The 18,034-nt window shown below is 36.7% G+C and overlaps 1 protein-coding gene across 3 annotated transcripts in view; it reads left to right on the top strand.

Annotated features, from left to right (window-relative positions):
* The window catches only part of Ids (iduronate 2-sulfatase), a 192,051-nt gene that overhangs the window by 122,361 nt on the left and 51,656 nt on the right, over positions 1 to 18,034 (top strand). For all 3 annotated transcript variants that reach the window (XR_016548485.1, XM_090394841.1, XM_090394842.1), the window contains exon 7: positions 5,279 to 5,405. Coding sequence is in view for 2 of the 3 variants with exons in the window: in XM_090394841.1 (XP_090250967.1) it covers positions 5,279 to 5,405 (127 nt within the window). In the remaining variant the exon portion in view is untranslated. The remainder of the gene's footprint in view (positions 1 to 5,278; positions 5,406 to 18,034) is intronic.

Consider the following 18,034-nt stretch of genomic DNA (forward strand, 5'->3'; position numbering starts at 1 on the left):
AACCTCAAAATGAGCTTCCCAAGGAAGCGTTCTGATAAATAGGCTCTAGAACCACATGATGTGTGACAGGTTGCTCCATTCTGTTGGAATACCTGTGCATGAAATGGAATGTTTTTTGCACAACACATCCTATGCAAATCCTTAGTGAACGTAACCAACATATTCTCCATGTTGCATTCACTATTCAAGGTTATGGTTAAATCACCCTCTTCAATGAAGTGGAGCACCTAATTATGCCATGGCCAGAAACCACACCCACCATGTGGTGTCCTCACTGTGAAGAGGTTTCTCTTGGACAAATTCATGTCTTGAGAAATCAACATACCTGTAGGTTCATCTGTTTACATGACCGCTTAGATGGATATGCGCTTCATCCGAGAACTAGACAGTATGGTGGAAGGACAGATCTTCATAGACATTGGATAGTATGTGTGCACAGTATTCCCACTATGCAGCGTATTCCATTGCTACTAAGCACTGACCCACCTGAATGATCTAAGAAAAGGCACTCAGCTCTTTAAGGATTCTCTGTAGTGATCACCTCAATATTCCAAGTTTTACCTCTGTTTTGGACACTGTAACACTTGTTCTAGCACACGCCCATGATTGCCATTTGTGTTAACAGTTTGTGGTCTCCCCAATTGTCCTTTGCATTGTGGCAGAACACTCCTGGTATGTTGAAATCCTCTCAGTTAAGACAATGATGACACTATTGCTTGGAGCATGCGTACGGAAATGACATACAAACTACTCACAAACATGTCATAGACTTTGACCATTTGCTCTACCAAGTCTTTATGAATGAAAATAATGTTCAACGATAAATGCCTTTTCTTCCAATGGCAACACCATTGCTACAACTAAATGTAATGGTATAAACTCTATACCTGCCCTTCTATTAATGTGCATGCAGTTGAACAGCATATCTCATACCGTGTGTACTGAAAGGGGGGGGGGTGTCAAAGTTCATTATTGTTTTTTTTAGCACCATATCATAATTTAAGTTCTACACAGTCCTTACTCTTTAACACATTTGCTGCCAACTATGAGTATACTCATAGTTGGGATATGAGTCTCACAAGCCAACTACGGATATACTCGTATGTCAATTACCGACCTCCTTTGCTAAGTACGAGTTAACCGGTAGTATAAGCTCCTTAATTTGGACCCTTGGCTTGTGAGTAAAGCGGAGAGCACATCTGGGGGGGGGGGCTTGGTAGACGGAAAATGATTTCAGCAAAAGTATAGTATATTATATATGAGCCTCACAAGCCAACTACGAATATACTCGTATGTCGATTACCGACCTCCTATGCCAAGCACGAGTTAATCCATAGTATAACCCATAATTTGTAAATCAAATTACAAATAGTACACTTTAGAACAATTTTCCACGCACAATGGGTGGTTTTCCTGGCACACAGAACAATAATAACATGTTTCCTGTCATTTATTTATTTTTATTTTAATTTATAAGCTACGAGATTACTTGTAGTTGGCGTATGAAACAAAATTCTGTCTGATAAGCTGGCTACGTGATTACTCGCACTGACCTTGAAGAAATGAAAGTTCTTGGCATGTGGTAACAAACTATGCCCTAGGAGCGTGGCAGCAAAAGTGTTAAATCTGTTCATAATTAGGTTTAATGGAAAGAATACAGCACAGAGAAATAATTAAACACAAGTTTAATAGTATCTATATTTCTTCCCTGTCAGAGACATCATCAGGGATGCAATATTGAAATCGCAACAACACACACAAAAAGCTAAGTGAAAAAGTCAAACCAGAAGCCTGAAGTCTTATGGAGGTGCCCCATTGTCTAACGTTTGCTGCTGGGTGGGAGACCTACGAGTTTCCAACATACTGAGGAGTTTTGGACAGCTATATTTATTTAGATTAGGTTGTTTTTAAAATCTGTATTGATTCTAAAAAGAAAAAAGTTTCAAGTTTGTACTTGCTGCTTTGAAGCATGGTAGCTATTTCTTTTTCCATTAGGTTCTGTGCAAGCAATCCAAAATATGGTTAGCTAGGCTTGACTGACTGATCATAGTTGTATTTCTTGTATTCTTCAGTGCAGATGTTGACTGATCTCTCAGTTTGACTTTAATATGATAAGTTACAAGAACTTTGTAAACATCAAGAACAGAGAGGGGGGGGGGAGTGAATCCTTAGGAGAGCAGATAAGTGCAGACAGCCTTTTTTGATATTGTGGATGCTGTAGCTATTAGATAGAAAAGTGTGGTGTATATGATTGAGTTCTGTTGCAGGAGAGGTCTCATTGAAACATAGGTTATAAGCTCTGTGGGTTAGTGTTTTTATGACACCTTCCACAACCTTCTCTTCAGAAAGATTTGGTAATGCTATCACCATCCCCTATGTCCAGGAGACATCAGCAGAAATATCCAGAATCTTAAAGAAATGCAATCTTTACACCACATTCAAGCCCCACTTACAACTAGCTATCTTTATCTGCTCTACTAAAGACAAGCTCCCTCCCCTCTCAGTTCCAGGTATAGAGTTCTTTGTTCCTGCAAGTTGGCCTACTATGGACAGAGAGGAAGATCAGCTACCATCCAGATGAAAGAATATAAAAAATATATCTGCAGTCAATCTGGCCTTGTAGACCATGCTTCGGATACAGCTCACAGATTCAATTGGAAAAAGATCATCATGCTCCATCATAGTAAATTTGAATCATAATCGACTATATGAGAAATGCTAATACTTCAAGATACCAGTTTACATCATAGGCTGCCGACATGTGTCCATAGAGGGCGCTGTTGTGTCCTGAATAGGCTAAGAAATGTTTAATGTAAATTATTCAGGTCACAACTTTAATATAATTTAGGCAGAGAATATGGAACGTTGGCAATAGGATACGTATAAGCTATTTACAAGTACAAAACAATTAAAATTTAGGAATTTCATGAATTTGTATAATAAGCTTTTATATTTTACATATAATCTGTATTAAGTCTGAACCAGATATAGAGATCCATGTAAGCTGGCAAATCCATTTGAAAAAGCCAGCCTCTAGTAATAAATTAGCAAGGCCTATGAGTCAGGGTTCAAGGGTCACTTTTGCCGTCCTGCAATATGAAAGAGAAGGGAGGGAGAGAAGTATTGGAAAAAGAAACCTAAGCGTCTTCCAAGAAAGGAAGGCAGACACATGCGAGAAAAAATAGAGGGAGCTAAGGTGACCGACGTTAGCACACGTGACCGCATTAGCACGCATCGTGAAGATCGAGATTTGCCCAGAGAAAAAAATTAAACAAAAAGGCCTTGCAAGCACGATTCCAGATCTTTTTTTCCTGGTTCCTGATCTCTCAGACAGTGGTCGAGCTCGTCGTCGTCGGAGAAATTTCCTGGCCAGTCGGGGAAGGCATTTGGTTCGTCTGTCGTAGCGTTCGTATTGGGCCAAGCTATGTCCATGCTCTAGGATAGCTGTGCATTGTCGTGCAACGGAAGAACCAAATTCGATGCCGGCCGTACAAGGCAACGTTACTGTGCCACCTCCCAATTTTCCTGCGGAGATTCTATTTGCACAGATCTACGGAAGATACCCTCTAAAAGGACTATATTGAAGGCCTTGATGACCAGACAAGGCAGGAACAAAATTTAAGAATTCAAGGACAGAGATGGTAATGTAGACTTTTGAAATTGTAATTCCAGTTATAGAAGAGAGTGAATTCCCTGTGAGAACATTTATATTGGACTGAACTTAAGGGACTGTAAGAGTAGCCTACAACTAGGCATAGGTCCGAAACAGTGTTAAGATTTGTTTGCCCATGAGGCCTAGTAGATATCTGATTATGCTAAACTTAATGTGTAACTGTGTTGTTGTGTTAACTAATGGCCACGTGTATCAGAATGGCGTGTCAGATGACCTATGAATTTATACTAAGTTGATTGTATTAGTGGTTATTGCAATTTAATGTGTGATTAGTATAAATTAATTAGAGCCTTTGATCTAAATTGAGTGCAACCATATTAACCTATTTGAATTGTATTATTGTGTATCACCTTAAAGCTCATTAAATTGTTTCATTCATGTATTTGCCTGATCTGCTTATGTTATATGAATTCAAAACTACCGCTCATAAAAATATCAACGAACTAAGCAGGATAAACCCATGAGTACAAGTATATTAAGCTAGCCATGACTGTGAGAAAGAATTAAGCAAGCGGAGGGGTAAAATTAATCTGGATCTAATTATCATGTGTCACTCTGAAGGGGTCACCCTGAGCAAGAATCCTTTCTATTCTAGGTATTAGCTGGTGCAGTAAAAAATAAACGTGTTAATACTTATAGGGTGAACTCCATCAGATTGTTGTGTGATAAAATGATGTTTAAAAAAATAGAGAGGCCAATAAGACTGCAAAGATCCTAAAAAATAAATTAATTTGATAGGAGACAAGCGATTTACTTGCATGTGTGAGAGAGAAAGGATAAATAAGTAAAGATAAGGTATTGCGGTAAGCCAACTACAAACTTCGAAAGGCAGAAAGTAAAAGTAAAGCAAAAATAAAAATCCATAACAGTGCCCCACCTAGTTAGGACTCTAGTCTTTCATCCACATGTTTCAGTTAGTTTTGTGTTGCCTTTGTGTGTGTGTGTGTTACGTCTCATTTTGTTTTACTCCTGACGATATCTCTGTTACTAAGATGAAATATTGGAAGCACTAAATACTATTTTTAATCATTTCTACTGATATTTCACTCCATTAAACTTTTATCATGAGTTCAACCATTTTTATTGGCAGTATTTAAAAATTCTTAAAAATGATAGTGATAAAAATGATAAAAATTATTATTATTATTATCCAGGTCTTCATGGAGTCAAAAGACTCATCGTGGGAGGTTGTTTTTAGGAAACACAAAGTTTATCATACCACTCCTTGAACCCATTGACCGAATAATAGTAATTCTACTCTGGTTGGATGGAATATAATGAAATTTGGTACTTGGAATGTTTACTAAAATTTGTTGAGTCATCTCAATTTTGACCTTAATTGGACCATTTTCAGTGGCAAAATTATGTCGACAGTAACAAGCCAGAAATGGCTATAGTTTGCTGTTGATTATGATTCATATTGCTATACAAGAATACTATTATGAAATGCAACTTTTTATGATAATCTCCAACCATTTCCCTATTTCCCTATTGTTGAATATAGTTTACAGGTTTATAAATACTTAAGTACAGTTTATAAATGTACATTTAATTTCTCATTTGCTCTTCAACATTATTGTTTATAGAAGTTATTTCAATTTGCAGAAATATGTTTTACAAGGTTATTATGCTTGCACTACATATGTTGATGATCTTATTGGTCAGCTTTTGGAAGAACTGGAAACAACTGGCTATGCTAAGAATACAATGATTATTTTACTTGGTGACCATGGTAAGATACTTAATTGTGATATATACATTTTTACTTTGGTTTATTCTTATTCATATGTGCGCACACACACAATACATTTCCACATTACATTCAGCCTTCAGATAGTTCCAGAATATGAGTTCTCTGATTATTTTACCTAGTTGTGCAGTTGGTTACCAAGGCTGTGATGTATTGTCTTTATGTGTGTATATATATATATTGGTATGAGTAGGTTTTCTGTATATAGAGATTTTTAATCTTTCAGAGCAACGTGTAAGCATGACATCCAGGAAAGGCAAGGAGTTATTATTTTCTAGATCAGCAGTAAATTTTATATTAGGATGTTGGATGTTGAGATGATTAAGAAAAGCTATGAGAGATATGTGCCCGTGATTCCAAACACTGAAAATATCATCAACATATCTTTTCCAAACTTTCGGTTTAAATGAGAAGGAAGATATGGCTTTCGCTTCAAAATCTTCAAGAAAGATGTTAGCTAGAACTGGGGACAAAGGATTGCCCATTGCCAGGCCTTGTTTTTGTTGGTAAATGGAGTCCTGATATTTGAAGTAACCAGAATGAATACAATGTTTTAATAAAGCAAACATTTTTTTGCATAATTTGTCCTTCAGTAATGTAAGTACCTCATCTGTAGGAACGTTACTAAACAAAGATATAATGTCAAAACTTGCTAGAATGTCATTTTCATTGATGGGAATATCTTTTATATGCGAAACAAAATCTGTGGTATTTTTGATGAAAGATGAGATTTATTGGAGAAACACTTGAGGTACTTTGCTAGATATTTTGAAAGTTTATATGTAGGTGAATCAATTCCTTCCACAATTGGGCGAAGAGGGATGTTATCTTTATGAATTTTGGGCATACATGTGTGTGTGTGTGTGTGTATATACACACACACACACACACACAGGGTGGCCCATGAGTCATGGAACAATCCAGAGAAAGGGCCTGTATTTGTGAAGCCAAAAATGGAAGGCATTTATGTCATGTGGTTTTTTCATAACTAATAAAAAAAAAAAAGGTGATGTTAAAAAAACTTATTCAATTGCTTCACAAAGACAGGCCTATTTAAATGCACTAAGAATGTATCTACACCTACATTAACTACTACACACAGTGTTGTTGTTGGCAGTAGATGCTGTTGATGTAGGTGATTGGTAGTAGAGGTTCTGTGTAGTAGTGGAGACGGAGAGTTGTACAGTAGGTGTCCGTCTGTGATGAGTCTTTGGACTCCTTGGAGGTGTCACGAATAATAATAATAATAAAGGGAGTGATTACACTATGATACTGTGGACTTTGCTGAGGCTTTTGGCAAATCACAGCGTGGAAGACTGTTGCATAAGTTGGAGGATATGGGATTGGATTATAAGCAATTAGGTTCAATAAGGGGATAGCTGACTTGCCGATATTAAAAAATGGTATATGGGGAATGAGTCATTCATCATCAAATTCCTGACATATACCCTCAAGGGGTGTACAGGATATGATAGTACTACATGAAAAACTTACATCATTACTTACTTCCTAACTACAATTTTTGTCCAAGTGAATCTCTTACTTGCGAAGACGCCAACATTATCAGATCTTATATTTCTGTCTTCTGAGGCACCTTTTACTATATCAGTCCACATATATCTTGGTCTTCCTCTGGGTCTTTTTCCTGCAAATCTGGTAGAGAACACTTGTTTTGCTAATCTTTCCTTTCAAATTCTGTTTAAGTCACCATACCACCTGAGATTAGCTCTGCTAACACATTCCTAGATGCTAACAATGTTCTTCCTAATATCCTCGTTTTTAATGTGGTATTGCCACTGATGCCACCTGTTCATGCCACTAATCTTTCTCAGGACTTTCATATTCATGTCTCTAGTCTTTAGTCAAGTGTTTTATTTCTAACCCAGCTCTCAAGTCAATAAATTAAAATTGGTTTGAACACTGTGTTGTATACAGCTAATTTATTGTTTTGACTAATTTCTCTCTTATTCCATATAAATTTATTTAGTTGATTTCCTACCGTACCTGCTTTATTGATTCTGTTGTCTATTTCCATATTTAATACCATTTTCACTAAAAATCTAGCTGAAATGTTTTATAGGTTCTCCATTCACAATGCAGTTGATATTTTCAATGTTTCTGCCTATTTTCATTGTCATCATCATCATCATCATCAAATTCCTGCCATGTACCCTCAAGGGGTGTACAGGATATGACAGTACTACATGAAAAAATTACATCATTACTAACTTCCTATCTACAATTTTCCTCCAAATCAGTCTGTTACTTGTCAAGACTCCAACATTATCAGATCTTATATTTCTATCGTCTAAGGCACTTTGTACCGTATCAATCCACCTATATCTTGGTCTTCCTCTGGGTCGTTTTCCTGCCAACCTGGCAGAGAACACTTGTTTTGCTAATCTTTCCTCTCCCATTCTATTTAAGTGACCATACCATCTGAGATTAGCTCTGCTAACGCATTCCTGGATGCTGACAATGTCAAGTTCTTTCCTAATATCCTCATTTTTAATATGATATTGCCATTGATGCCATCTGTTCATGCCTCTAATCTTTCTCAGGACTCTCATATCTGCGGTCTCTAGTCTTTGGTCAAGTGTTTTACTTCTGACCCAGCTCTCAGATCCATAAATTAAAATTGGTTTGAACATAGTCTTGTATACAGCTAATTTAGTGTTCCGACTAATTTCTTTCTTATTCCATATGAATTTATTCAGTTGACTTCCCACGATACCAGCTTTGCTGATTCTGTTGTCTATTTCTATATTTAGTTTACCATCTTCAGTAAAAATTGTGCCTAAGTAGCTGAAATGTTTTACTTGTTCCACAGGTTTTCCATTCACAACACAGTTGACATTTTCAATGATTCTGCCTATTTTCATTGTCTTTGTCTTTTTATTGCTGACGTTCATACCATATCTATTACAACAGAACAGCTATTCAATTTAGTCAGAGAATCTTGCAGACTTGTAGCGGATTTATTTAGAAGTATAACATCATCCGCATAAAGCAAAGAGCTGACATTAACATCTCCAATTTTGATATCAGGTTTAATACCACATTCCTTCATAATGTGATCCATATAGATAATGAATAACAGAGGGGATAACGTACATCCTTGTCTTACACCAGATTTAACATTAAACCATCTTCCTGTACTTCCTTCAATTCTAACTGCAGCCTCACAACTCAAATAAAGACTAAGTATTGCTTGATATAATGCCCCATTGACACCATATAACTGCAGCGTATTGAATAGCTTCTCTCTTGGCACCTTGTCATATGCCTTTTCCAAATCGACAAAACTTAAATACAGATCTTTGTTATATTCCATGCTTTCTCGACTATTTGTCGTAAAGTGAAGATCTGATCCTGACAGCCTCTATTTGGCCTGAATCCAGCTTGTTCTTCACCAAGCTTTTCTTCCACAATTCTTCTCAACCGTTTCTCAAGTATACTTGCATAGATCTTGCCAGGAACACTCAGTAGGGAAATACCTCTGTAATTCTCACATTCAGTTTTATTTCCCTTTTTATATATGGGTACTATGAGAGCTCTACTCCAATCATCGGGAATTCGTCCCTCTGTCCAGGCTTTCTGAACTATGCAGTGCAGCCACTGTAAGACTCTTATACCACCATACTTCAGCATTTCTGGTCGAATATCATCTACTCCTGCTGCCTTTCCACATTTCAAGCCTTTGATGGCTTTTTCTACTTCAAGTATGGATATGTATTCCTGACTGCATGCCTGGTCAGTGTTTTTTATCACTGTGCTGTCATCACTGCTTGTTTCATTTAGCAGTTTTTCAAAGTAATTACTCCATACTTCAAGGATATCTTTTTCTCCTGTTTTCATTTCACCTTTATCATCTCTAATTCCTTTTACAGCACTCTTTCCTCCATTCCTAAGCTTCTTCAACAACCTCCAGAATATTTTGCCACCTTCTTGATATTTATTTTCTATATTCTTGCCAAAGTCCTCCCATGACTTTTGTTTAGCTAGTTTTACACACTGTTTAGCTTTCTTACATTTGTCTCTGTATTCTGTAAGAGTAAAAGCTGACTTATTTGCCAGGAACTTTTGATATGCTTTCTTCTTTTCCTTCACTGCCTCTTTAACTTCCTGTGTCCACCAGGGAGTTCTGATTTTTTTATCTTTGCACACAACCTCACCACATGCCTCTCTGGCAGAATCAATCAATGTTTCCTTTAGAGTTTGCCACTGAATCTCCAAGGTTTGATTCCTGTTCTCAAACTCTTTCATTTTCTTTTCAATAATATTTCTGTATTTTAGTCTACAGTTTACATCTGAGAGCTGCTCAACTTTTATTCGCTTTAAAACTTTCTTACATGTTATTCTTTTCAATATGAAATTCAATTTTATCCTGCTCAAGACTAAATAGTGATCACTTCCAATTTCAAATCCTCTGTACACTCTGGTGTCCTGCACCAGGGAGAAAACATCACTATCAACAATAACATAGTCAATGAGACTTTTCTTATTCCTAGCCTCTTCTCTCCATGTGAATTTGTGCACATTTTTATGTTGGAACATGGTGTTAGTAATAACCAGTCCATGTCCTGAGCAGAAATCCAACAGATATTTGCCATTATTATTAGCTTTGCTCTTTTCTCCAAATTTTCCCAAAATATTTTTGTATGTCTCACAATCATTTCCTACTCTACTATTTAGATCCCCAACAAGGACCAACTTTTCCTTTTTCATTGTGTCAGTTGCTTTTTCTAAAGCCTCAAAAAATTCCTCCACTTCTACCTTAGTAGAACCTTCTGTGGGACCATAGGCACAAATAAGTCTCATTGTCCAGTTCCCCATTCTCATATTTGCCCACATTACTCTACTTGAGACTGACTGCCATTCAAGAAGATTAGCCTCGTATTTTGTGTTGAATACTATGGCTACTCCTTCTTTTCCTTGATTGTTATTGCCTGAATATAACATTTTGTATTTATTGCTCAGAAAGATCTCACCAGTTTTGGTCTTTTTTGTTTCAGTCACCCCTATTATGTCGATCTGGTACTTATCTAATTCCTCAGCTAGCTCCATTTCTTTGCCATTCAGGCTTCTTACGTTGATAGTACCGATCTTTAACTCTGGTGATGTTGAGTTGGGGTTTGTTTTCAGATTTGTTCCAGTAGCTGACTTTTCGCTGTTCGCCCTGGTTCCCTGGCAAAAACAACGGGGGCCTTGTTTAACCGGGCGACGCCCCAGCCGGCATGAAATTTTGTCATGTTGCACCATCATTTTTTATTTTGGTTTAACCAATAAGAATACAATTTGGTCGGCTAAATCCCAAATTGCCAGCCCATCCTCGTTCGTTCAGTATCAAAGTAGATACCCAACAGGGTGCACCACGAGAAGGTGAGGATTGGACATTAGGTCAGAAGCCCTGGTCGGTTCTCCGCATTCCTTTAAAGGCTATGTGGAGGTCTCCTCTCAGTTATACAGCTTTGACCCATTGCTGACCTTCATACCAAATCTGTTACAACAGTTATGCACTTTAGTCAGGGAATCTTGCAGACTTGTACTGGATTTATTTAGAAGTATAACATCATCCACATAAAGTAAAGAGCTGAGATTAACTTCTCCAATTTTGATATCAGGTTTAATACCACTTTTTATCATAATGTGATCCATATAGATAATAACAGAGGGGATAATGTATATCCTTGTCTGACACCAGATTTAACATTAAACCATCTTCCTGTACTTCAATTCTAACTGCTGATTTGCAACTCAAATAAAGCCTAAGTATTGCATGATATAATGCCCCATTGACACCATATAACTGTTGCATTTTGAATAGCTTTTTCTCTTGGCACCTTGTCATATGCCTTTTGCAGATCTACAAAACTTAAATAAAGATTTTTGTTATATTCCCATAATTTCTCAACTGCTTGTTGTAAAGTGAAAATGTGATCCTGACAGCCTCTATTTGACCTGAATCCAACTTGTTCTTCACCAAGCTTCCCTCCCACAATCCTTCTCAACCATTTCACCAGGAACACTCAGTAGAGAAATACTTCTGTAATTCTCACATTCAATTTTATTTCCCTTTTTATAATATGGGAACTGTGAGAGATGAATTCCAGAAATCATCTGGAGTTCATCCCTCTGTCCAGGCCTTCTGGTTGAATATCTTGATTGCATGCCTGTTGAGTGTTTTTACCACTGTGCTTCACTGATTATTTCATTTAGCAATTTTTCGAAATAATTACTCCATACATCAAGGATTTCTTTTTCTCCAGTTTTCATGTCACCTTTATCATCTCTAATTCCTTTTACAGCACTCTTTCCTCCATTGCTGAACTCCTCCAGAATATCTTGCCACCTTCTTGATATTTATTTTCTATGTTCTTATCAAAATCTTCCCATGACTTTTGTTTAGCTAGTTTTACACAGTATTTAACTTTCTTACATTTGTCTCTGTAGTCTCTAAGTGCACAAGCTGACTTATTTGCCAGGAACTTTTGATATGCTTTCTTCTTTTCTCCATTCGCTACATCTTTAACTTCTTGTGTCCACCATGGAGTTCTGATGGACTCCATCAGAATCCAGTGATATATCATAGGGATTGGTACTTAGTCTATTATTATTCATTCTTTACACTAATGACATTGGGAAGGATTTGACAGGTGACATAAAGCTGTTTGCTAATAATGCAAAGATAAGCTTGGTAATTGGATATGCAACTGTCATGCAATACTAGCAGAATGACTTAAATATATTGGAATTGTTGGTGTCTGACATGGCTGTCAGTTTAATGTTAGTAAATATTTAAGTTATGCACTTTGGTGTTATGATATGTCCACTGGCATGTTATATAGGTGGGATTATGCTAGAAGAAACTGATCAGGCTAGGGATCTTGGAGTTTTAATAAATAGAAAATTGAAATTCAAGGGCCATATAGCAAAGATTGTAAATACAATTTAGAAGATAATTGATTAATGAAGTAATCATTAGTATGCCAGGATAAGATAGTCATTTTGCCTCTTTACAAGGCTTAGATACCACCTCATCTAGACTATTGTGTAAAGATCTGGTTTCCGTGGTGGTGGTGGTGGTCAAGCTATAGTGGAGATGGCACAAAAGGGTGTTATAGACATCGGTCTGTGGAATGTATATGGTGAGAACAGACTGAGAATTTGTGGACTTCAGGCACAACAAACAGGAGAGAGAGGGGGGGGGGGGGCTATCTGATAGAGACTTCATCATCATCAAATTCCTGATATATACCCTCAAAGGATGTACAGGATATGATAGTACTGTTAGATCTTGAATGGGAGAATTTATTGAAAAATTAATTAATTCAAGATTTAACAAGTTTAACGTATCAACAAGGAGAAACTTGTACTTAAGCAAACAAAAGGATTGTGAATAGGACTATAAATACCTTTAAATGTAGAATTATAAAAGAAAACTTGTTTATTCAAATCTAAGTAAAGATTTCCAGTTTGTAAAATTTAACCATAAAAGGGTATTCTATGTGAAATGAAATGTTTATCAAGATGTAAACAAAAGTCCAAAGTTTGCAGGTGAACGTTTGGCTTAAGGCGTAAGCATTTACATGGAAAGTGGTACTAGCTTGTTTTCCTGGAAGACGCTACACAAGGAGACGCGGTATACCAGATCATCTCGCAGGCAAAGGAGACAAGTGTCGTGCGGAAGAATGTGGCAGTAAAGAGGGCCCAAGGGTGCAGAATAAAAGGGGTTGCTCCCCTCTCTCTCAGGACTTCTTGGTTTTCTTCTCCTGACCTTTTCTGGGTGGTTGGACGTGGGCCTCTCTCTCGCCTCCTGATGGATTCCAGATTGCCCTTAGATGTTAGATGTCGGCACCTGCAGTTCCAGTGCCCTGACTAGCTATCTCCTTGGGACAGAATAGCTGAACCAGCAGCTTTGATGAGGACAAGCGGCAACGGAACCAGACAAATGTCGGCATATCGCCAGACGTTCGGGAAAGCCAAGTAGGATGACCTCTATGAGTAACCACGTGGATAAATACCAAGCGGAGATGTTCTGACCCCAATTCAAGGGAGAAGGACCGGGCTGTGTAAGACGAAAATGTGAATTGAGTGATGGATCTGTTAATCTTCCCAAGAACTGAAAAATTACAGAATTTTGTTATTCCTTTCCCATTTAGAGTGAAGAATTGTTATATAGTTAGTGAGCAACAATGTAGTATAGAACTCTTATGTGATTATCGATGATAGCAGTGGCTTAACTCGACAGAGCATTTTGTTAGAGAAAGTTTATGGATGATTTCTGACAGGTATTTTATGTGAATAATTAACGTAATTTAGAAGAGAACTGAATGGAGGAAATTTAAGACTTGTATAATGTGTAGTTTAATGTTTAATCTTATAGAAGGAGCTAATGATTGGATCCATTTGTGTTTTAGTTGGTTAAACTAGTTCTTTATTTTAGAACGACATAAAATTGACTGAGTGCATGAATGTAAAATGTATAAGCTTAAGATCTCAATAAATGTGCTTTATGTTTTGTACCTGACATTGGCCTGAGAATGAATTCAAATTACCACTCATAAAATCAGAACCTAAGTGTAGTAGAATAGATGTTTAAAAGGCACGATTGCAAACAATATTAAACATAATTGTTATTGAAAATTTCGGTACTAAGAGTAAGTGTTAGATTCTTCACCTCTGTATGTTATCTGAGAGTGTTTCCCTGGTTAAGAATTCCTTCTAACCTAAAGATATTGGCTGGCGCAGTGTAACAAATAAATTTGCCAGTATCTGATCGGGGAGACAATCTCAGACAGTAATCACGAAGGATTTTGTCCCTAACAATAGGTAAACCCTTTGGCTGGGTAATTGATTCACGTGTATAATCTAGAAATCAGCCAAATATATAGATAGTCTTTCTATATCGTGTAGTTAAGGAAAATTTTAGGTTTAGATCTTGAGAGTAATTAGGGTAAAAGCAAATTAGATCTAAATAAGGAAAAACAAGTATAAATTAAACAAAGCCACGAAAGTGGTGACGTAACAGTGCTACATGAAAAATTTACATCATTACTAACTTCCTATCTGCAATTTTCCTCTAAATCAGTCTGTTAAATGTCAAGACTCCAATCTTATCAGGTCTTATATTTCTGTCTTCTAAGGTACTTTTTACTGTATCAATCCACCTATATCTTGGTCTTCCTCTGGATCTTTTTCCTGCCAACCTGGCAAAGAACACTTGTTTTGCTAATCTTTTCTCTCCCATTCTGCTTAAGTGACCATACCACCTGAGATTATCTCTGCTAATGCATTCCTGGATGCTGACAATATCAAGTTCTTTGCTAATATCCTCATTTTCAATATGATATTGCCATTGATGCCATCTGTTCATGCCCTAATCTTTCTCAGGACTCTCATATCTGCGGTCTCTAGTCTTTGGTCAAGTGCTTTACTTGCAATCCAGCTATCAGATCCATAAGTTAAAATTGGTTTAAACACTGTCTTGTATACAGCTGATTTAGTGTTTTTGCTAATTGCACTCTTATTCCATATAATGATGGATATCTACAAACTTCTGAAAGGGTGATATTGGATACTATTAGAAGAAAATTTTCATTTTATGGAGGGTGGAGAATTCGGTAAGAATGCAGAAAATAAATATCAAGAAAGATTACAGGTTAGCTTTACCCTACTGATGACTAGTCGTTGCGATAGTAATCCTGCTCAGTACGAGAGGAACCGCAGGTTCGGACACTTGGTACATGTGCTTGGTCGAGTGACCAGTGGTGCGAAGCTACCATCTGTGGGATTATGACTGAACGCCTCTAAATCAGAATCCCGTCTAGCCACTGCAACTATACCGTTCGTGTCTCGCGCGTTAAAAGGCAGCACTAGCCGGAGTTGCTTTCGTACCGTTCTAGAAGTTATTGAAAAAGCTTAGACATGGAGGAAAGAGTACTATAAAAGAAATTGAAAATGATAAAGGTGACATGAAAAATGAAGATAAGGATATCCTAGATGTCTGGAGTAATTACTTAGAAAGACTGTTAACAGTTGCAGAAAATTTTCAAGGGAAATGCAAACAGGATTACATATCAATAATTGAGGTAGAAATAGCCATCAAAAACTTGAAATATGGAAAGGCAGCTGGGATAAATATTATTTGATCAGAAATACTCCTATGGAGGTATAAAAGTTTTGCAGTGGCTATAATATAATTCAGAGGGTCTGGTCAGGTCAGGTCAAATTCCAGATGATTAAAGTAGATCTCATGTCAAAAGGAAATAGAGCTGAATGTGACAATTATAGAGGAATTTCCTTACTGAGTATTCCAGTAAGATTTATGCAAGCATGCTTGTGAGATGAGGCTAAGAAAAATTGTGGAATAGAAACTTGGAGAGCAAGCTGACTTTGGACTAAATAGAGGTTGTCAAGATCTGCTTTTTACTTTATGACAAATAGCTGCAAAAAATATGGGAATATAACAAGAATCTGTGTTTGAGTTTTGGGGACCTAGAAAAGGTGTACAAGGCACCCAGAGAAAAGTTTTTCAAAACACTACAGTTATATACGGTAAATGGAACATTATACAGAACAGTATATAGTCTATATTTAAGGTGTAAGTTAGCAGTTGGAATTGAAAGAAATGCAGAAAATGGTTTCATTTAAAATCTGGTGTAAGACAAGGATGAACATTATCTCTATTCTTATTCATTTGTATGGATCACATTATGAAAGAAAGTGATATTAAACCTGATATTATAATCAGAGATATCAAACTTAGCTCTTTACTTTATGCAGATGATGTTTTACTCCTAAACACATCCAGTGCAAGTTTCTAGGATTCTCTAGATAAATTGAATAACAGCTGTAACAAATTTTGCATGAAAATTAGCAATAAAAAGACTAAAACTATGAAAATAGGTAGAAACATCAAAACTTCAGCTGTTTTCTCAAAGGAGAACCAATAGAAGAAGTAAAATAGTTCAGCTATTTTGGCACAGTGTTTAGTGAAGCTGGCAAATTTAATTTATAAATAGACAACAGAATTAGCAAAGCTGGTATGATGGAGAGCCAGTTGAATAAATATATATGGAATAAGAGAGAAATTAGCCAAATCACTAAACACTAAAGCAGTATATATCAGTTTTAAGTTATGGATCTGAGAGTTGGGTTAGAAATAACAGTATGTGATCAAATACTAGAGACCACAGATATAATAGTTCAGAGAAAAATTAGGGGGCTGAACAGATGGTATCAATGGTAGAGTCATATTAAAAATGAAGAAATTAGGAAGGAAAATGACATTGTTTGTATTCAAGAATATGTTAGTAGAGATAATCTGAAGTGATATGGCCACTTAAATCAAATGGATGAGGAAAGGTTAGCAAAGCAGGTGTTTGTTGCCAAAATGGTAAGAAAAAGACCCAGAGAAAGACCAGCGTTTAGGTGGATTGATTCAGTCAGAAGTACCTGAGGAGCATGAAATGTTAGATATGACAATATTGCTGTGCTTACATATAATAGACTAATTTGGAGGAAAATAGAGATGAATAATCATGTGGACAGACTTATGTGTTCGTCGAACACGTTGTTTATTTTTTAATGGTATATATTAGAACACAGAAACTAAGTAAATAATTAATTTATTAACTTATTGCTGATATTTCGCTGGTGTTATAACCAGCGAAATATCAGCAATATTTCGCTGGTTATAACACCTTCAGAGCACAAAAACACAGTTTGTCACAATTTTGTCATTTGACAGAAGCCCTGAAACACACTCCAAATCTCAACAAATATGGCTGTATTAACTTGCCTAAGATCTGGGAGACAGTCATCTTAAGAAAAAACTAGTTTTTTTTTTTTGTTGTTTTTTTTCCAGATAGAGGGCGCCAAAAATCAGGACTCTAGTCATTGTGTTGCTGTTACAATTTTGTTTAACTAGTCCGTTGATTACACCATGTTATAGTCTCGCGTATTGTGATAAACTGTGTTTTTGTGCTCTGAAGATGCTGGTTATAACACCAGCGACATATCAGCAATAAGTTAATAAATTAATTATTTACTTAGTTTCTGTGTTCTAATATATACCATTAAAAAATAAACAACAGAGATTAATAATAATGTAAACTTAATCATGTAGTGCTGTTATAGTAGTCTGAACATCTCTTAAGAGTACATATTAGGAAATGGATGATGATGATGATGGTTGAGGATAAGGGGAGGATGAGAGGGCATCCATGCAAGTTGACAATGAGTGCAGTCAAGAAAAGGGTGGGGAATGGATTTTTATCTCTTAGAGTAGTGAATGATTGGAATGGATTGCCTTTTGGAATAGTGAATATAGATAGTTTGAAGTAAATCAGTCTGCACATTTAGCCGAGTGGCTTTGCACTTTGCAACCATATGCCTGGGGAAGGAGTGCCCTAGGTTTGATTCCCGTTGATGATGTGAGGAGCTTAAGGATCTTCCTCAACCATAGCCAAGTTAGCTGGTCTTGGGCGTGAACAGCTGGGTTTTTTCATCCTGACCCGTGAACACACAGGCTACAGTCATAAAAATACGGCAAGGAAGGCAACAGGAAACCACCTTGCATCACTATCTCCCTAGTAATCAGCTGCAAC

The sequence above is a fragment of the Typopeltis vanoorti genome, chromosome 6 (genome assembly GCF_054136105.1).
Source record: "Typopeltis vanoorti isolate ZY-2024b chromosome 6, IOZ_Tvanoo_1.0, whole genome shotgun sequence".
NCBI lineage: Eukaryota > Metazoa > Arthropoda > Arachnida > Uropygi > Thelyphonidae > Typopeltis > Typopeltis vanoorti.